The sequence below is a fragment of the Dromaius novaehollandiae genome, chromosome 1 (genome assembly GCF_036370855.1).
Source record: "Dromaius novaehollandiae isolate bDroNov1 chromosome 1, bDroNov1.hap1, whole genome shotgun sequence".
Classification (NCBI taxonomy): Eukaryota; Metazoa; Chordata; class Aves; order Casuariiformes; family Dromaiidae; genus Dromaius; species Dromaius novaehollandiae.
Window position 1 is genome coordinate 204636994 of NC_088098.1, and position 22453 is coordinate 204659446.

Sequence of the window (22453 nt, forward strand, 5' to 3'; positions counted from 1 at the left end):
GCTGTCAGACTCACCACAACATGTATTTTCAAGAATTTCATTTGCCAGAATTTCTGAAATGGACTTTTCAAATGCTTTCTTCAATTAAGAAAGGAAGAAAGAAAGGGAGCCCCTTCTTTGTAGACAGATGATAGGGAAATTAAGGCAGATGCACAGGCCAGTCTTCAACACCAGACTTCTAAAAGAGATCAGGAATCTGAGTATTTGAATATCATCAGCAAGTTCTTCTGAGTACAAAACAGCCTTCCCTAAATTCTCCCTCAGTTTCATCCTGGCAGGTGATTGCCTGTTCTTAACCAGAAGACATAAGCAGAATATACACTTCCCAAATCAAGAAACAAATGTTCTGCTAATAAGGAAAAAAAAGTACAAGTTAAAATCCCCTCTTTGCAGGAACTCATACAGGAAAATGCAGAAGAGACTATTTGGAAAGACCTGTATTGGATCCTAGCTCATTCTTTTATCAGCTCATTGCTGTTATACTCGGCAGATTCTGAAAATCCCTAACTAATAGTATGTAGATAAACATACATTCACAGAAGCAGGTAAATGATACACCTATCAGCCATATATATATATTTAGGTATCTTTACAACCTTTTGAATAATTACTCAAGCTTTGCCATAAAGTTTAGAGTAGTTGCATTTAATCTAGAGCAATACATATCTACATATGTATATTAAAAAGCATTTTGGTTTATTTTTTATGAAAGTATGAGGCGAAATCTGGTATTGACATATTTCTGCTACTCTGATTTCATTATTCTGTTGTTTGGCTTAACAATACATTGAAAATGCTTGTAAAACATATACTGTTTACATAAAATTGTAAGAAAAGTACTTCTGACAGACTACTTGGAGCTTGTCTAAATTGCAGACAGTATAAATGCACACCTATTTGTCATGATTATGGTTTGAATACAAATGTTATACTTGACCAAATTTCATTACTAGTGTATATAGACCAAGCAAACATATTTAATAATTATGGTATGGAAAACAGTATGAAGACTTTAGACACTATTTACCCCAGCAGTTTTAAAGATGATGTGGAAAATGGACCTTGCAATTTACAGCAGATAGTCCAATTACATTATCACAGCATATTAAGAAGCTACTTTGAAGAGACATTAAATTCCTGAAACTGATGGTCCCATAACAACTTTTGTCATTTTTAGGACACAGTGCTAGCCTTACCTTAAGGAGAAATTTCTTCTATGAATTGGGTTGCAAAGGTAACTTTTGCTACATATTAAAGACAATAACAACTGTACCTCTTAATTATTTTTGGATTTATGAATTAGAAATAAAGGAAAATATTTATTTTTATAAAACGGTTAGAAAGATTTTGCATCTTGGCTATGTCCTTCTCTGTAGTGCATTTTCTCTAAGACTTTGCTCTAAGATTTTTCTCTGTACTTTTTCACTATTTCGAGACAAGTCAGAGAGTGCTTAATGCACTCTCCCTTGTTTGCCACCAACCATCAGAACTTGATAAAAAAATGTTTAAGCTCTCAGCTCTCTCCAAAACTTGTTCCTGTTGTTTGTTCTCCCTTTTCTGCAACTCAGCTAAGATCATCAAGCCTACTTGTTCCTCAGAGCTCTGTTAGTTCCCTCACTTCTAAGCCACTCAATTAAAAATCATATTTTCAAAAGATACTTTCTCTTTCTGCATAGCCACTCTTGTTTACCATATCGATCTTCCTCTTGACTCTTTGCTTCTTCCACAAACACCACTGAATTTAAAATCTATGATGCCTTTTTGCAAAAGACACTTTTGCAAACTATAACCATCTTCAAAATTCTGTTTGACAGACATTTCCACGCCAATAATAAGAAATTAGCCAACCAAGGCAGAACAGTTAATAACATTTATTAAGGAAAAAACCCACAAACTTCTTAATGGTTCAGAAACACCAAGCTGAACATATAGCAAAGCTATGCTGGCATGCAAACTTATCATTAGCCTCATCTTTTTTCCCTTTGCCTTCATATTTATTTTGCAGCTCTCACTCATTGAGCCCTGTTTCAAATTAAAGAGTGATAGCTTGAGAGGCAGGGTCAACAGTTCAGACTGCAAGTGATCTTCCCTCATTTGTGCACTGCCACTAACACAGAAGGTAGCCCGATTCCAACAGGGGCGGCAGGAAGGCACGCAGTAATTAAAAACGCTAAGTCTTATGGCAGTACTTGAGGGCTACAACTAAATCAAGCCTGCTTTATATATAACACAAATAAGCACAGCAAACAGACACAGTGAAATGGAGTTACTTTTCTAGAAGCCCAATTTCTGAATAAACTACAAAGATGAGCAGTGAAGAAGTATGAATATTCCCCTTTCACAGGCTGTGCTGAGACAAGCAAATCATTTGTTCTGGTAGTCACACAGCAAACAGCTGAATCACCTGATGCCCACAATACTGCACGCCTTTACGGGCTAGGCTTTCTCTTTTCTACACAGAACCTTAAAACCCACTACACTGTCATGCACTGCTTTAACTTTGGCCACATTTGATTGGTTTGTTTTACTCTTCTGTGCATATTTTCAATGTCCTAATACACAGTTTTATCAACCCATGTGATCACTTCTGTGTGAGGTAAAAATGCTTCATCAGTGGATAAGTGGTAGGTCTTGCGACCAGGCAACTGAGTGTTCACCAGTTTATTAAGAGTCACTTAATACCTGCCTGCTGCTCTTAGCGATGCTGAAAATTGATTAAGCAGCCAGTTCAAATCATCCTGTTGGTACAGCTGGCTCTGCCTTACCATTTGACCAGTCCATGCTACAGTTGAGTATGAAAATTATTTCTCATCTTCACAGATGCTGCAGGTCCACATGGGTCAATTCCAGTAACTGCAAAAGTGGGGTTAATAGCTACTAACCTCTGCTATCTATTACCATTAGGAATCAGTTTGCATTATATAGCGCAGCTGCTGTGAAAGAAAGCACAGAGAGAGACAGTTAGAGAGTTAAGTGCTTTGCTCCTCTACAGCGCCTGGTCCTTGATGTGAGAGCCATGGCAATATCACAGCAATCCACTATCCGTTATCTCTCCAATGCAACCTTCACTGACCTCCTCCAAATCATTGTTATTAAAAGAAGAAAATAATCAAATAAAAGCCAGCACTTGGGAAACTAGCTATTCCAAGAGAAGAATGCAACTGGAAGTTGTATTTTGTTTTAACAAGTATTTCATGAATGAACATGTCCCGGCATAAAGCCAAGATCAGCTTAGCTGTTTGTAATGGTACTATGCCCAGGACCTGTTAACTCCGAGTCTGTGACTGTGCATCGTTTCAGGAAACGCAAGCACGTGTATGAACACAAAGAATATTTTCTGAAGAAAAGCAAGCTAGTCACAGGTTTAACTATTCAGTGATAAATTAACTCTGAAAGCAGCAGAACCTATAAAAAATCTTTTGATATGCCCATGCTGTTGACAGCATTAACTCAGTGCGTACATATTGCTCTTGCCTCCCAACAGAAATTTAAACAGTAAACTGGAAAAATGTATGAAAAAGCTATTCAAGCTAATTCCTTACAATCACAGGAAAAGATTATGATTCCACTTAACAACAGTTATAAATATAAACTAGTATGAAAATAAAATAAAGCTACAGAAAACATTTAAATAGATTTTCTACTGTAAAACATGATTTTATAGCTGCATACCTACCAAGCTTTACTGATAGCTGACACCAAGTAAAATGTTCAAAGGTTATGTAAGCTTCAAGTGCTGAAAACTTACAATTTTAGAAGGTTCTGCCACGTGTCAGTGGTGAAAGTTAAAAATGATTGTGTTGGGAACAGCACACACAATTAAGAAAGGGACACAGGAAATGGGCTAACACTGTGGCAAGACATTTAGAGCAAAAGGGCTAGGAGTAGTACCAAATAAAAGCTTCTTAGTCCTTTTTCTGCTGTCATGGGAATATGACTAGCAAGAGCAATCAATTTGGAAAGCTCTCACTTGGCTCGTAAACAAGATACCAACCTAGCGTGAAAGCCAGCTCAGGAGGAGAGAGAAGTTTAGCCCACTCTTTCTTTAAAGGCTGTCTTTTACTGAAGCACAGGCTCCCAAGAGGTAGCTCTCAGTATTTTATTAAGGCCACTACCATTTGAAACCTTCCATAGGATCCAATGACATGGGCTCCAAGCATACTGCTATAACTTCCTTTTATCAGCAGAAAAATAACCTTTCTTTGACCACAACAAGTTGTGAGGGTAGTGTAACAACTAACATTGCAGCTGAGAGTTAGCTAGACAGGCATTTATTTGGGGAGTCATGCTAACTTAAGACGACTTTGCTGATCTTACACTGCTTATTCAGGCTCTCTCTGACTTCTCCTTTGCCCTCTGTTGTGATGGTGAAACAGCCTGTGGAAGAACGCATGGAGCCAATCCAGGAAACCAACGCGGTTGGAAAGTAACCAGTAAAAAATTTTGTTTGCTTTGTTTTGTTTTGAGCCAGATCAGTTTTCTGAACTGGGCGCATAAACTTGCCTTGCTGCTGAAAAAACAAACCAAACTCTGTTAATCAGATTATAGCCTTAGTTCAAAGTAAAAGCTCTTGCTCAGAGAGATGCATCTAAACAAGACTGTCAAAATAAAAATAATTTGACCTCATAGAGGCACTTAAAAAAAAAAATCTAGATGTTCTGCAAACATGAAACCAACATCCCAATGAGTACACTTGAAATAAAACATCTTTATCTGTAACATAACTATGGGCCCATACAGTTGAAGCAATTTCTCCAAGGGAGATAAACAGTAGAATGCACTGCAAATGCAAATCTACCCGCTTTCTTTTGAAAGCTTTTTCTTTCTTTCTTTCTTTTCTTTTTAAACAAAGACATTCTTATTTTTGTCTGTACACGTTGTTAGGTTCATAAAGCACTTGTGCCACTTTCCACTTCTAGTCACATTTCTCAGGACACTAAATAAGAACAGGGAATATATGGCCTTCAAACTATTCCAGAGATCAGACTAAATGAAGAAAAATTCTAAAATAAATTGTTCATAGGAATGAAGTAGCTTTTCTCAAACTACTATCAGAAAAGGAGATCGATTCAGAATCCCTGAAAAAATTCAGAAAGTGGCAGACTGTCAGATGTTCTGGTATCATTACAGAGAAGTAATGGGTTCAGCACATACCCTCTGCTACTAACAAAGCCATTCCCTTCCTCTCTGCCACCACAAAATAAATACATAAAACCCTATTGCTAGAAGATCAGCTGATCAGATGTCATCTGGCAAAATTTGGCTTCCTTTAAAATATTCATTTAGAAGTGCATATATATTTCTCTTTATCAACAATCATCTGAGAAGAAACTCTGTCAGTGATAGTGTTGAACGCCAAAGCGTCATCAGGCTTTAACAGTAACTACCTGAATTTCTATGAAGATGAACTAAAATGTCAGTAGAAATAAAACTCATTCAAGCCACACTATTCAGTGAATGTCTTTCCAAACATTTTGGGAAGTTACTGTTCTGTAATGCACGATGACATTCATTGAAGCACAGGGGACACGAGAAGAGTATATGAAATCAAGACACAAATTGGATTTATAAAATGAGAAGGAGCAAACAGCTTTCCAACTAACCCTTGACTTTGCACTTTTACTGAAGGGAGGATTTCATGTCTCTCAGTGATACTTTTCAAAACCGGGAATGGCAAGCAGTATCATTTTATCAATATTCTCTCCTAACTGAACAATGCTGCAGTAAGCCAGAAATTTTCTTAAATTTATCCATGAGTTTTTCAGTTTTACTAAAGGGTTTCCAATAATCACTCCCTATTCTTATTTGCAGTCACTGATGATTAGTCAATTAAGAGCAGCAAAGAAAGCTATTATTAATGGATCACACCAGCCCACCAGGATACGCTAAACATCATGGGACTGTTTACAGCAAGCCATTAAAATCTTTTAATAAAATTCTTCATAGCCCAAAGATCAAAGGTTCTCTGTAATCTTTTTATACTGTAATAAGCAGAAATCACCTTAGTACTTTACTAATCAGATATCCATAAGGAGGCACATGCCAATAAAAGCACCCCAAACATAGAAACTAGGAGAAACTTTAACAGATAACCAAAGCAATTATATTAATCCATAGTGTAGCACTCCTGCGACAAACATCACAGTTGCTATGTTGAATATTAATAGTTATTCCCAATTTCCTTTCTCTGCAAAAAAGAAAATTAAAAAAAACCTTAGCAGTGAATACTATAAGGACACTAAGTTTTAACGCCTTCTTACTAAGATTTTGTATGCTCTTTGTATAACATTACAGATGCATCAATGGTGTGAAATATTAAGAACAAGGCACAGAGCTAGTGAAGGCTGCTATCCTTTTCATTCCCTCTTCTCTTCCTCTTGAAGGACTATCTTAGCTCCTAACCATGTCTCTTGGCCCCATCAAGACAGACAAGCGCTCACTGCTTGACAGCAGCTACCCAGCGGGGATCTACAACCCAGAGCTATGCTTCGGCACCACTGATAAAAAATATTTACCATAAGAAAATGACTATATCATGATTCAAGCTCTTGGACAATATCTCACCAGCAAAGACTATCTTAAAAATAGTCAAATTGCTCTCCTCCTCACCTGGTAGGCCTGTAAGGCAACAGAATGGTTTAACTTAAGTAGGTCAGCGTGCAAAAGGCCTTGCAGAGGCTACGATTCTTCATGTATGCACATTTATATTAAGAGGAAACAATTCACATTTTCAAAAGCAGTTTCTGAGAAGAGAAAACTGTGAGGAAATACAGCACAAAAGCCTGACTGTATGCTTTCTGTTCATTTCATCATTTTCTGTTGATGTCATTCATACCAGTTAACACCCTGAGCAAATCCTGTGTGCTACTCAGTCACAGCAAAACGATTGCAAAGCACTTTCTCCAAACTTAAAGAAAAAAGGGGTCTACATTTCAATCCCACATGTTAACAGGTAGGCACTGAAATAAGAGAGACTAGTTATAACTGATTTCAATTGATGTCAGTTTGGGCTTTTAAGCATTAACATCATCAGAAGTCACAGGGTGGCTTCATTTTTTCTTCATTTTCACAAAAATATTGCAATAAATTTTTTAAGAAAGGAAATTATTGGAGAAGTTGAACACAAATCTTAAGAAACTTCCATTGAGCACATACACTTTTGTAGCTGAGCCGTGCAGAAGAGGATAGCAACCATGGTTCCTTCTAGCCCAGGACACTGCGAGAGGGAAGCAGCTTTGCAAATGCTCCCTTAACAGAAACAAGAGGACCACAGCACAAGCCTGCTTGCTGGCAAACCTGCACAGAGAAATTTGCTTTTTATTTGTTGGTTTCATTTATCAGTTACAGCTGGCACTGATAATTTCTGTAGACAACTGAAGGTATAGTTCAAACACGATCTTTTCCATAGTAACTCTATCAAAGTACTTACTATCTTCTTGATAGTTATTCTGGCCTGGAAAGTCATCCATTTTCCTTGTGTGCATTGAAATGAGGGGAAGTGGCTGATGGCAAGTCAAGGAAGGAATTATTTTTCCAGGTGGATTGCTTCTCCAATTATGTTCACTACCCAGTCACACAAACATTCATACCAGCACAACAAAGATGACTGGACTTTTGTTAAATGGTTCAAGAAGCGCTCTACAAATCTGCAATTAATATGAACATCAAACCATTTTTTCAGGTGTCATCGAACTCCACTCCAGTTAGTTCTTAGTTTTTTACAGTGACAGTAGTTGGGACGCAAAGCTGATTTGTGTCTGGGGCAGAAAGCTAGTTTGAAAGCCATTCATTAGTTAAAACCTTCTGTAAAAGATTTATTCAACCATTTTACAGCTAAAATGCTGCATAAAACTGTACACTGCTGCAGTCTATATCACCTCTCTTCAACAACAATTTCCAAGGCTAAAAGACAATAACATTCACAACATAATATTATATACTTTAAAAAAATAAAAGTACTATTTTATTAATGGTAATGAAACATCATATTTTTCTCCTGGAGAGGCAAATGAAAACCATATGGAAAAATTATTCTATATGCAAAAATAAGATGGAAGGAATTAATTGAAGATGCACCTAAAGATGCACCAGATAACCATCTGGAGGGCAAAAATTAACACATGTCCAAATCGTCCACACCGTGGGATCTGAGGCAAATTCCAGGAGGACGGAAGGAAGCAGCAAGATAGAGAGGTTAAGATACTCCTACACTAGTGAGTGCCCATGCCTTGGCCAAAGACTTCCAGGTGAATTTATAGTACTAAGGGCTGAAGCAGGAACCACTCATCTCCACAGCCTGAGGCACAGCTGTGCTCTACTGTTCTAGACTTGGTCATTTTCTATCCAAGCCCTTTGAGCTACTGGAAGTACATGGTTCCCCAGACCAGTCCTTCAGATCCCAAATTCCCTTTCCTAGGGGACAAAGAGGACTTAATCTGCTGATACATTGCCTGTATCCTAGTCTACAGGCCTTTCCTATCCATTTCCAGGTAGGGAAGAAGTGAGGCCAACAGAGACAATGAGATTTGGCAGTGATACCTCTACCCTGTAGACAGAATAAATTCCCCAAGCGAGGCATTCAGGAGAGAAAAAAGGATGAGGTGCTTTTTCTTTTGTCTTTCTCTGGCTGCTCTCACAGTATTTGCAAAGGCTCAGGTCGGGAAGCGGAGCACAACGGCCTCTGTGAAAAGGCAGTGGGCGAACTGGGTAGTAAACAGTGTTATGACAACAGAAAGTTTTAATCATATTTGAAGCAAGTCTTGAATTTTTTTTTTCACGTTAGTTCTTAAGGAAGTGAGACTAATGGCTGTATAAGCAGGAAAAAAAAATCAAGTGCTGAAGCATTAACCTGCTGCTGAAGACTAGCAGGTCGGTCTGCTAATAGGTTTTAAAGGATGGTGAAGCATGTCATTGCAATCTTCAGACCTGTAACAAGACAAATACTGAATGATCCCCACTCCCACTAACTCCTCCACAATACTGACAATTTTCTACACCTGTATCATATTCCTCTCCCTTTTCCATGTTGAAGAGTCCTGTTCTGGATAATCTCTCCTCATCTTAAAGCTTCCATGTTTCTAGCCTTCCGTGTTGCCTATCTCTGTATCCTTTCCAGTCTACAGAATGCTTTTGACATTAATGACAAGAAGTGCATAGTACAAGTATTAAAAATGAAGGTTCACCAAAATGATTTATGTAGGCACATGTGATTTGTTTTCAGTTATTTTCCTAATAATTTCTAAAAATCCTTAGCTTCACTACAAACATATAGCCTTCTGTACCTGTGGCAGGAGTGAGAAAACAGGGGGAGAATCAGAAATTAATAAATGTAGAAACCACTTTTATAACAAAATTAAACAAAATAATTCAACGCTGATTTACTATTCAGCCACTATATGGCTCATTCAATAGAAAGCTTGGTAATGGGTATTTCCAAATTACTATCTGCTACACAAACTCAGGAAGCCTTGCTTATTAGCAAGGCTTACAGGTATTTAGGTTCAGTTAACAACACAGTACATGCTGCCTTAACCGGTTATTAAGATGTGTACAGACTAGCTTAAGTGTGAAAATCAGCTTTAAGGTGCTTTATAATTAAAAATTCAAAAAAAAAAATAGAACTTCTAATTGGGAGGAAAATAAACCCTCTTATTTGTGGTATTGCATTTTCATTTTAATAATATACTTTCAGACAGTCTCTTTGCAGGCAGGTTCTTACCAAAGAAAGGCTAATTTTACATACTAAAATTGATACAGGAATTGAAGAGCACAGAAAAGAGTTATTGAGTAAAAACCATCATATACTCTTTTTTTGTCATTTTAAGAGAGAGAGAGAGATCGTTAAACAAAATGCCAGGTGTATGCTGGTATTTGCAGTCTCAGAGTGCTACTATACGTGATTGTACATTTTCCCCCTTTATAATCTGGGTAATACAAGCAGCATCTGTGGAGGAAAGATTGCTCATTCTTCTGACAGAATCTGTAGCTCACTTCATATACAAGAAAAGGGTTACTTCTCCTCAACAACATACTTTGTCCTTAAGTATCTGACGTCATGAATCATTCCACAGATAACTGGTTTTAATAGTTCATTTATTTTTCTCCAAGCGCAGCTTTTGAAACTCAGAACATGGACGCTTTTCCTGGAAGTAGCAGAAACAGCATGAGACCCCTTGCGGGAGGGCAAATACAGTACCACAATGAGAACACCCAGTTAATACAAAAAAACCCACAACAGTGAGATACTCTCTGAAGCATAAAGGTTGTAAGATCCTCACAAAAGGACAGCTGTTAGAGAGCAAAACACCCATCAAACATAATATTACATAACTATGAACTTCAGAATTTTTTTGTACTGTCCCCTGAAGTACTTAGTACTGGCCAGGAATTCAAAGTAACCATACACATCTCACTGATATATGATGCCAGGGAAAAGAGCCATAGGACCCTCTGTCTCATTCATCACTTGCCAGCAAACCATAAAAACTGGGTAAACAGCAAAGAATGTAACAGTTAAGAGAGGCCTGTTTCTGTTCAGCATTTAGTAATCTTTCAGAAATAATCAGGGAGTTATATTCAAGATAACGTAACACTGAAGATAACGTTTTTGATGCTTCAGATTAATAGGGGAACTTAAGAAATAGGAAATCAGTAGCATAAACTAATCCATCTGTGTGTGTCAACACAGCATTAATCCTATGAAAGGAAAAGGAATTAGTATTTTACACTACTCTCAGTAGGCTTCTATTTGTTACAAAGTTTAATAACAATATCAAATGAAAAGGAAACATAATGCATGAATCCCTAAAAACAAAGTAGCTTATCATTTATTTAGCAATGTAAATTCAACAAGAGCAGAAGGAAATTATTTAAAATAAGATCCCTTGATATAGACCCAACTGTTCACATGAAATTAAATTATGGCATCTCTATTGTTCCCTAATAATCACTGGGAAATAGAGGTCATTATTTTACATTCCCTGGAGGCTTGCTGCTGGAGTCACTGGAAAGGCACTGGGGATGAATATTTTTATACAAGTGACAGACTACCTGTAAAATCAAAGAGTCAGAAATAGTTGGGGTTTTTTTAATCTACCCTTTACCAACAGAATCACTAAATTAATAAAACAAAAAGAATGATGGCTATCAAGCATAAGGTTGTATATCATAAAAACTGTTTTCTGAATTGCTTTTTCCCTTTTTTTACGGGGGAGAGGTTAGTGCATGACCTGTGTTTTTACTAAGCCTACTAGTCAATTTTTCTATATCAGCAAATAGAAGACAGAGACAAGGACAGAAACTTTTTTTACTTATGAAGAATTTAACAGGCAGCTATCAAAGTTCTCAGATGAGAGACAAATTAGTGCTATGAATACATGACTTTCCACATTCAAGTCTGATTCATGCACTCACATGCATGCTCACCAGGATCATCAATCAGTGGTAAAAAATTCAAAATCATTAGCCAGTAAGTAAAATTAACATCTGTCATTCCATATTCCCACACATTCAGCATTTGCTGACACACTATTGCCTTCTACTGTCACATACTTCAAGCAGTAAAACAAAAAAGGCTCAAATGGTATGAAGTATATCTGTAAACAGGCGCAACACTGGCCAGCTGGTTTTCTCAAAGCCTTCTGCAAGATGTCAAAAAGAAAAGAGCTGTATTCTTACCCTTTTTTACTTTTGCAAGTATTCTCTTTTTAAGTAAAGGAAATACAGTTTTTTAAAGACTTCATGCCCTGTCTCAAGCTTTCCAGTCAGCTGACAACCTTTTTATAAAATAACCACTAATCTGCAAATTGAAGTGCTTCCATCTTGAAGTGCTTCCAGCAGAGGAAATCAAAGTGTACATATAATGCTCCATGCTTCCTCCAAAACTGGCAAAAAATATTTTGAAGTTTTCACAGTTAAATCACAAGTTTGCTGAGCACAAAACTCTTATTACAAGGTATCTGTTCAGCATCTAGCATGGTACCCTGACCTTTACAGTGACCTCTGGATCCTATGACAGCATGCATAGAACTCCAGTAAGAGGACTGGAGAATCACAAACAATTATCTTTGACAAAGATGACACCTTCTGGCTTGCTTTTTTGTTGTTATTATTTGGTTTTGTTTGCTTTTAACTTCTAAACCCTTACAGCAAAGATGTACATCATAAGAGTCAAGAAATGTATTCATTATAGTATGAAAAACTGCAAATGAATGGGTTTCAGGGTTATTTTTTTTCTGATAAGGGTAAATGAAGTCAGGAGTGCCTGACTGTTTCTAAGTATATTTTCTTTCCCATCTTTTATTTTTCTGCATCTGAGTAATCAGGAAAAGGAAATTCCAAACACAATCCTGAAGTAGGTGCACCAACATCATAGCAGGACCTTTGGTTTGCATGCCTGTATGGCAGTCAGTGCAGCAACATTTTAGCCTACTTTTGTGCAGGGCTTAGAATTTGTGATCTCAGGCTAGAGCAATAAATAATGCAGTCCATGTACATTATACTCCATCGAAAGCACCTCTATCTTGGAAATGCCATCACAGTGGGGAACTCACTAAACTGAGAAAACAAAACCAAGAAAAACAAACTCTCTTTCTTACTCTACAATTTACCCTAGAGAATAGAGTGGGCACAGCAACTACGTAAAAATCTAGGCAGGACTGTTTTATCCTTTATGTATTTTCTAAAGCCTCAGCCTGAGGTTTTCATTTTTGCATTTGTCTCTACTATGAACAGACAATTTAGGAAGTTTAATTCCCAGAATAATCACCTAATTCCACCAACGGGCAGATCATAACTGTTTAAAAATAGAAAAAAATAAATCCTAAGTTTGCTGAATTCTCTTCTTGCTCAAAAATCACTATCCTGATAACTGTATGTCTTCAATGCTCTCAACGGCAACCTTCAGTTGGAAGAACATACACAAAATGGGGTTTTCAAACTCAGAGAAGAGCTGGATGTGAATGGTTGCCCATCAAGTGCAACAGCCCAGTTTCCCTACACATGAATATTATTTGTCACTTTATTTACAAGGCTTTGATGATTGTATTATATCAAACTTATAGCCGATTGTAAAGTACTTTTCCATAACAGTGAAATTTCACCCACGGCTCTCACCCTGGACAGAGGCTCTGAAGACTCAGCTATGGGATCTGTGCACGACCCACTGAAGTCATACTGAACACAGAACAATAGGCACCTACCTGACCGGGCTTTTGCTCACTTAAGAAAATTAACATTTTTTTCTTTCCCTTTTACTGTACTTGTCTTCCGATAAGATATCAAGTAAAATATTATATAGAATGATTAAATTATAAACTACAGAAAGACCAGAAACTTCTAGAAGTAAAAAGGAGTGACTCATCTGAGGATAAAAAAGAGTAAAACCGAAAGGCAGTTACATATACATGTTATGAAAGATTAACCAGTTTTAAAAATAAAGCCGTCACCTCTTCACTGCTTTTCCTTTTCCTAATAGTTACCTCACAATAATCCCTAACCTAAATTGCAAAGCTATTCACCTGAAACACTGCTTAATAAGTAATTCAATATGTGTTCTGGTAAACATCTGTTAAGGTGGTACATCTGAACACTCCACTTCATACTCTTCCTCTCAGTACCACATACAAAGGGAGAAAAACAAAAGCTTAGTCTGAACCAAAAGCTTGCACTTTTCTACGTTTAGGTAATAACAACTACGCAACTGTACCATATGAATATTAATGATTTTGCTACTTTAAAATATTCATGTAAAACAGAAATAGCAGCAGAATGATTCTATGCTTATTTACTTGTAGGAAAGCCTTTGCAAACCCCTTCCCAGATTAATAAATTTCCTCCAATCTGAGTCATAAGATCCTTTCCCCACCTCCAGAAGTACTCATAGGAGGAAGAAAAACAAAAGGCAGACGTAGTAATTGGATGGATTTGAGCTAGTTAATCTTTCACAATACTTAAAAATCCCCCTACTGAAGTTCATCTTTACCACATCAATTCATTTCTGCTTTATTTATGACTGACTTCCAAGGAAGAAAAAGTAGTTTCGTTGCTTATATGGAACTTTTTTAAAAAAGACTTACAGAAGAATATATTTGAAACTTCACTAACAAAGCTATATCTGAATACAAATGTAAATAAAAGCATACTGTAGATGCAACAGTGTGGAAACAAAGGGAATAGGAATGGTATCACGGAGGGCAAATCTGACAAGTCTGATCTAGAATATTGTACATGAGCTTGTCAGAAGCAGTGAACTTGGCTTCTGTTCCTACCACTTATTCTTTATATTCTTTCGTTATTAGCATATCATCAGTAGACTCTTAAAATACAGAAATCTATATTTTTAGTCATTAAGTATAAATACTGATCTATATTTCCATTATAAGATCTTCGTTTACAGTTTACTTTATTACTGTACCTTGTGAATAAAAAGGCAAGAGAGGGGAAAAGAAAGGTACATCAGTGTTCAAAGCTATTTGGGGAAAAATTGTGAGAAAACAGTTTTTAAAGTAACGCAGAAGTATCTGGCTGTACAAACCACCAAATATTGCTGAAGTCTGCACTAGCACATTTCTGCCCTTGCAGAACAACAAATGATTCTTATGAAATATTTACTGAAATACTTATTGCACAAATATAAAAAATTAAAAAACATTTCAAGAGGAATGAAAAATGTAGTATTTAATATAAAGAGTCCCAATGCAACCTATTATTCCCACCAGACTTACCAGTCGCCTCCTCTCCTCTTCAACAGCAATCAGGAGCCGGGCAAACTCTTTCAGTGACTGAGCTGGAAAAAAAAAAAGTCTAGATCAACATTATATTTTAAAAGACCAGATAAGTTCAGGAACCAGACTGAAAATGTAGTGATAAGATACTATTCTTGCATAGTACTTCACTGAGGACAGCAGTCATTAACTATTTTACTGTAAAAACAAAAATGAGGCACAGAGCACTGAAGTGAACAGCAGGTCAACAGCAGGTGAACAGAAGGGACCTCAGATTCCAGGAAAGAACTCTAGTCCTAAGAGTCCTATGTTCTTGGCTTTCTGTTTTGCAAGGACAAGCTCTCTCAGGTGACAAGAAGAGAACAGATGATCAATTTCCAAAAGCTTAGAATTCTGCACCTATTGTAAGAGAATCTTTGCTTGAAACTACCTTAAAATATAAGTCAAAGAGTTATACTGAAAGTCAACAGAAACATGATAAAAGTATTAACCTGTAAAACAGGCCAAGAAGGGGGAAAACAATCCAAAAACTCTGAGAAATAGTCATTGTCTAGAAGAGTGTCCAACTAGTGGCACTAAGGAGACTACTGTAATCCAAGAAGACATATTTTACATCTGCATCACAGCACTGAGCTAGAAAACAGGTACTTCTACACTGTGTATACCTTGCAACCATCATCTGTGACAGGATGCTGCATAGTGTCATATATAATCATCTTCCTGTTTTAAACAAGTGAACACTACCTTTTTCCAAATAACTCAATGTGAGCAATGTGATACTGGTCTCCAAAAAATTTATTGGTAAGACAAGTAGCACGCCTTCAGAAAAGAGGGCACTGAGACAGTCTTGCATGGCCAGCTGAGAGGATGACAAGCAAAGCTTCATTACAATGTAGGTGAGTGGTGCAAATCTTTCTAGGAAAATCCTATCTTTTCATCTACAGTGCTTTCCCAAGGGGATATGGGTTATTCAGAATTCAGCATCATAGCTCCATAGGCAAAAATGCAAGATAAGAGGCCTTTATAGCTAACTAACATACACTACTGAGCGCAGGCTAACAGAACTCCTGCCCTCAAATTATTTTTCCATTTTCTTTAGTTACCAGATCTATCACTCTCCAATAATAAAGCTTCATCCACTTCTAACTTCTCTGAAAGATTTTTGGAAATACGGAGTTGTTATGTTCCGTTACTTTCTAAGAGGAAGCCACTATCTAGCTTACCTTAACTGTGTTTTCAGTATCCAAACTGTTACTTAGCATTAAGACCATACCCAAATAGTTTCATCCTTTATCCCATCTAGACTTTGCAGAGGTCACCACTGCAATCTTGTTGCTCCCTTAAACTTGTATAACTGAAAAATATTTTGCTGCTTGTTCCAGGTTCTTCTGCAAGATCTTACATAGTTTAATTTCCGTAACTGTAATGCTACACCTGCATGTCTTGACCTCTGATTCTTTCTCTGCTGACAAATCCTTTTTTCTCATCATTACTCATGAGCTCTTTGTTTATTCCAGATACACTTAGTGAGTTAGATATCAATCCTGCTGGGTTTGAAGCCTTTTTCTCCAAGTTTTTCCTTTTGCTCAGAAAACAATTACCAGATAATTTTGGCACCTTTCAAGTAAAAGAAATTCTAAGCCTCCTTTACAAGCTTCTGAGCTCAACTCAAGTTTATTAGATGAGTCATTTAGCTTATCAGTGTTAATTCTTGACATCAAGAACTCAGTTTCATATCCACTGAATTAAACTGATCACTATGTCAGCTCATAATGTCCCATCTATAGATGGACTGGCTGTATAGAAACAGCTGATGAACTGAGTGGTAAAGTTACCAGATGAGATACCTCTTGACTGCTACATTCAAAAATATCCATGTACCCATTATGAAACTGTAAAAACAAAATAAAGGATGAGCTTCAAGTCACATAGCCAAATTATTTATTATATTTGTACAAGTATCCCCAATAAAATTAACAAGAGACTATCCTTGCCAGTAAGAAAACAGGACAGAGTCAGCTTACCCTTGCACTGTATGGCAGAGTGATTCTTTACCCATCATTAAAAAATTAATCTTTTCAAATAAAAGAGGATAAACATACTGGTGAATTTTATTACCTATTCAGGGAATTAGGATGCACTTTAGAAAAACAGCTGAATTTCTAGTAAAGTCAGCAAGATAAATTGTTAGCAGATTATTTCACTGAAATAACTGGTCATTTTAAAACCACAAGATGATGTGTTATTGCAGTCACATGTTAACACTCCATTCCCCCCTTCTTTTTTTGTTTTTTTTTACTGTGGATTCACTTATAGTGACAGAATTATTTCAAAGAGAAACTATCATACTAAGCATTTGATCTGTGTAATTAGGGCAGATCCAGAACCCACCGAAGTTAAAGTTTTTCCCACCACATCAAGCCTTATGGTACTCTTTAAGTTTCTGAGCACATCATTAAAATCATTTTTAATGAAACAAAGGCTCACGACGTAACTTTATCATTACGCAGCTTGAAGAAAAATAAGATTTTACACCTTTGAGCAGCTGAGCACTAATATTCTAAATCAAATGGGGGGCCATGGGGGAGCAAACAAAAAACAGCAATATTGGTGCAAAGAAAAAAGGATGCTTTCTGGTCAGAGAATATTCAGTGTTCTTAGGAGCAAAAAGGATAAGTAAATTAAGAACAGCAGGAAGCAGAAACTAGGCAGAAGAATGACTGGAAACTGTGAGGAGGAACGAAAAACAATAAGAGAAGCTTCTGCTGCATCTTCCTAATTTCAAAGCAGCACTAGACGCGTTTTAATTTCTAAGTTGAAACTTTTGCTTAGGATATAAATAAAACCAGGTCCAGCTAAAGAAAAAAAAAAGCTACAAGAATATGTTCTGTGAGTATGCATACTCTCAACGTATAACACACTGAAATATAAAAGGAATAATATATCCTGTTTGCAATGCCTCAGCCAAAGCCTGAGAAACTGTCTCCATCTTCCCCCTTTCCCTTCAGCTCAACTTTGGGTGGGGGGGGGGGGGGGGATTATAAAGGTTGAAGCTTCACTAAATGCACAGAATCTACATTCTTCAGCAGCACTGTCTAAAACAAAATATTTCCCGGATCCTTGAACAACCGTCCTCGCAAAGGCATCTCCACATCAGCACTGACTACAGCTCCACTGTTCGCCACCATCCACATGGAGTTGGTGCCCACAGAAGCACGCTGAGTATCCTGGCCTGCCACAGCACGTTATGGAGCGGAAAACCCCAGGCACATCGTGTAATTCAGATTATTGAAGGCTGCATTTCTAGTACATCAGCAGAACTCAGTAATGAGGATGTCTCTGGTGGCCTCCCTGGTTCTTCTGCCCTTGCGATGGCACCACATCACCTGTCCCAGAATGTTCCATCACCGCTAGCCATCCAGCAATACCAGTGAGTATTGCAGCACTTTCGAATCTTTGATGGTGTTACTCCCTTCTTCCCACACTTCCCCTGGTCAGTCTGGTCCCAGTACAAGCCAGGATCTGTCCCCAGAGAACGTCATCTGGGTCGGGAGCTGCAGCAGGAGGCGGCGGTGGCAGGCAAGACAGCTGCTTCCCCTCTCCTTTTTCCCCAGCGTACACTTTCCCCGCCTTCCCTCTCTCCGCTCCTGCAGACACCGCTGCGAGAGCTCTGCCCGGCGTGGGGACTGCGTGGGGCAGGAGGCAGGGGGAAGGCAGCCCTGCTGCGAGGTGTGGGGCAGCAGGCCCCCCAGGCGAGCTCCCTGCACCGGGCAGCCCCCCAGGTCACACCAAAACAACAATAATTCGAGATACATTGTGTATGTAAGTATCAGAAGACTTAAAAATCAGAATCATCTGCATCAAGCGTGGCCCACTTTCGCCTGTCAGGAAGTCCGCGAATTCCACACAGAAGTCACAACCTTTTCCTATTAATTCTGCAACACGCATTTTTTTATCCAAATAGACACAGAGGAATTAAAGTGAACTTTGTAAATACAAAACGGGGTGGTGGGGGAGGAAGAGTCAGTTATTTTACAAGAGGAAATGTCATGGGAACGTGCTGATAAGAAACAATTCCTGAAAACATATTGGTAATATAGAGTACACTACGTAACACATTATGTGTTTAATATTAAGGTTTTCTAATTATTTTCCATGGAGCAATTACTGGTGGGTCGTTTTTAGTAAAACAAAGAAGCGTTACCTTAATCAGCTCATTAATACTTTATTCACTTTATTCACATTTAATTACAAGATGCTAGTTTACATAATCTGAACAGCTTTACAGTCTGCTTCTTATTTAAGGGCTATTCAAAGGATTTGTAAGATATACTTGGCATTATGGTGAAAGTGATGTCTGTGAAAAGCAACTCCCAACATGTAAGAACAACTGTATATTTACCCCACTGTATACTTGTGGTCTCATCCATCACAATTAAAACAGGTCACCAGCTGTTTTCGCTGGAGTGTTCCCAACCCAGCAACAACTTGCTGCAAAATTTTCCTCCTTCAGGAAAAGTAGCTCCAGTTATTCTATTTTAAAAATTAACTCTGTATTTTTCAATGAAAAGTCCTTTAATTCCTTTGCTTCAGGAGGAAACAAACTAGCACTACAGGGTATAACCTAGAATGCTGATTTACTGCATTAAAATCAAACCTGTGGGTCATAAGAAAAAGAAAAAAAGAACACAACTTCATGAAGGTTTTCTTACACACTTGTGCAGAGAACGTATCACCTGGAAACAAGATACCTACGGACATTATTGAAGCTACTCTATCAATAATTAGCTTAATACTGAAGCACGGTGTTACACTGACAGTCAAGTGTTATATACAGCAGGTATGATGTTGTCTACATTCAGTGAGCAAAGGAAAACAACATATACTAAACCAAGAACTAGCTTTAATGTCTGTATGGCCAGTACTGAATTCAAAGATGTAAAACCAGGTTTGAAAGGTAATCTTCAACAGAGATAAAATGGAAAGTTACTGTGGAGGACCTGAACAAAAACGACTGTATTCACACACACACAAAAAATAGTTTAACTTATACTTACTTACACACACATTTTTAAACACACAATTTTTAAATATGCTAAAGTGCACTAAACAGGATTGTACAGTATTCTAAGCAGCTACCACCACAATCTTTAGATATGTGATTGCCAGCCTGGAAAAAATACGTAATTTGTCCTTATGACATCTTACTATATGTCTTATTGTTAAAGGAATCCAGTTCATTAGGGCACCAAAAACGTGAGATCCTGCCAAGACATTTCCTTGCATCTTCCTGGGCTGCGTGAGGAAGTATCTGAGACACTTTGGCAGGAAGGTCATTCAGTGCACACGCACTCTCCAAAACTTGTCAGATCTAGCACAGACAAGTTAAAAAAGGCTCTGAATTCATGCCTGAGCATGAACTTGAATTAAAGACTCCAAGGGAGTTTTCCCCAGTAAGTAACACATTACCAAATTAGAATTCAAGATGAACCTAAGGCCCATTAAGGAAATCTCCTAAGGATTAACACTTGTTTTACTGGACGTCAGTGAAGAGCAGAATAAATACAAGATCTGCAAGTGGTAGGAGGGCTGGGAGAAGAGGCTTTTCCAATTCTAAAATGAAAGCAAAAATACTATAAATATGACTGAATGGTTACTATTTCACAGAGGCATTTTCAGAGCTTTTAAGTACTAGCATTATTTGTAGCCACAAAATCTGTTTCAACCAGCTTTTCAAAAGCCACAGCATCAAATACAATTTCCATCTTTCTTTCTGTGGCTTTAAGCCATATTGAAAATACAGTAAAAAAAGTAGGACAAGCAGAGCAACAGCCATTTTTCCTGACTGGAGAGAAAACATCACGAATTTCAGACTACCACTGGCAGGCCACCACAAATACCTGTAATAAAGAGACATTAACCTGCTTTCTCAGTACTTTACACCTAGCTGGAATCACAGATCTCCTATAAAAGCCATATGGGATTTGTAGTGTATCTCTGAAGGTAGCTAAACTGGATGTCTCAAAATGTCATCACTGCAGTAAGTCTTCAAAATGCCAAAATGTAAATCCAGAACAGAAATGTCTTGAATTAAGGCCCCCAAAGCCTCTTTGCTTTTGAACATGTTGCCTATACGTTCAACTATAATCCATATCTTATATAAAACAGAAAGATTTCCTTTTCCATTGGTACAACCTGGACTGTTAAAAGATTTATTAACATTTATTTTTCTTTCTTTTTTTCTACTGAGTAAAGCCTATAAAGCTCTGAAAATGTACAGATATCTATAGCTTTAAATAGAATTTCAGACAGTTCAGCCCAAAGTGAACAAGTTACAGGATTGGTGAATCTGCAAACTCACTGGAATAAAGAATGATTTGTGCAATTCATAAATATTTCACAACCCAATCTGATTAGGTCTTTGAGTATTACTGTAATATAATTTTAAAAATAGTAGTACAGGACAAGTGCAAAATATTCCTACAAATATATATATAATTTTTAAGATTTTCAGAAAAGGTGTACTAGGACAAGTATATGCCTACTGGATCTTCCCAATTATTCTTCAGGGGTTTTTTTTGTTTGTTTGCTGACTGCGGGTATTAATTTCATCTACTATTTCTACCGTAGGTTGTTTTCTCTCAATTTCTAAATGGCAACATTTCTGGAGAAACAGAATGGTTGAGGTTGGAAGGGACCTCTGGAGACCATCTAGTCCAACACCTCTGCTCAAGCACGGTCACCTAATGCATGTGGCCCAGGATTGCGTCCAGACGACTTCTGAGTATCTCCAAAGAAGGAGACTCCACAACCTCTCTGGGCAACCTGTTCCAGGGCTCAGTCTCCCTCACAGTAAAGAAATTTTTCTTCATGTTCAGAAGGAGCTTCCTGTGTTTCAGTCTGTGCCTGTTGCCTCTCGTCCTGTCACTGGGAGCCACTGAAAAGGCCCCATCCTCTTTACGCCCTCCCGTCAGATATTCAAATGCACTGAAAAGATCTCCCCTCAATCTTCTCTTCTCCAGGCTGAAGAGTCCCAGCTCTCCCAGCCTTTCCTCATACGAGAGATGCTCCAGTCCCTTCATCATCTTAGTAGCCCTCTGCTGGACTCAGTCTAGTAACTCCATGTCTCTCTTGAACTGGGGAGCCCAGAACTGGACACAGCGCTCCAGATGTGGCCTCAGCAGGGCTGAGTAGAGGGGAAGGATCACCTCCCTTGAGTGTCCCTGCTGGCAACACTCCTCCTAATGCACCCCAGGATACCATTGGTCTTCTTGGCCAAAAAGGCACATTGCATGGTCGACGTGTTGTCCACCAGGACCCCCATGTCCTTCTCTACAGTTGCCTGAACTTGCCTCTATTGAACTTCATGAGGTTCTTCTCTGCCCATCTCTCCAGCCTGTCGAGGTCCCTCTCAATGGCAGCACAGCCCTCTTGTGTATCAGACACTCCTCCCAGTTTTTTATCATCAGCAAACTTTAATATGGTACAGATCTCAAAGTTTTCCTAAAGTAATTTTTCCTGGAAAGTTGAGGATAAAACAGAAAAGACTAGGGGAGAGGGGGAGGATTCAAAATAGTTGTTTTCTTACCAATTTCACTGTCTTCTGGGCTTTATTCCCAAGATATTAAAGAGAGTAAATGCTGTCTTTCATTTAGGCTTAAGGTAATATTACTTCTGTATTCATCTAAATTTCAGCTTGTAAAACAACAGCATGTCAGACAAGCCGCAAC

The 22453-nt window shown here is 37.9% G+C and overlaps 1 protein-coding gene across 1 annotated transcript in view; it reads right to left on the minus strand.

Annotated features, from left to right (window-relative positions):
* Positions 1 to 22453, minus strand: part of ARHGAP42 (Rho GTPase activating protein 42) — a 161009-nt gene that overhangs the window by 92108 nt on the left and 46448 nt on the right. Inside the window, exon 3 of the mRNA XM_026109167.2 lies at positions 14724 to 14785. Coding sequence (XP_025964952.1) covers positions 14724 to 14785 — 62 coding nt within the window. The remainder of the gene's footprint in view (positions 1 to 14723; positions 14786 to 22453) is intronic.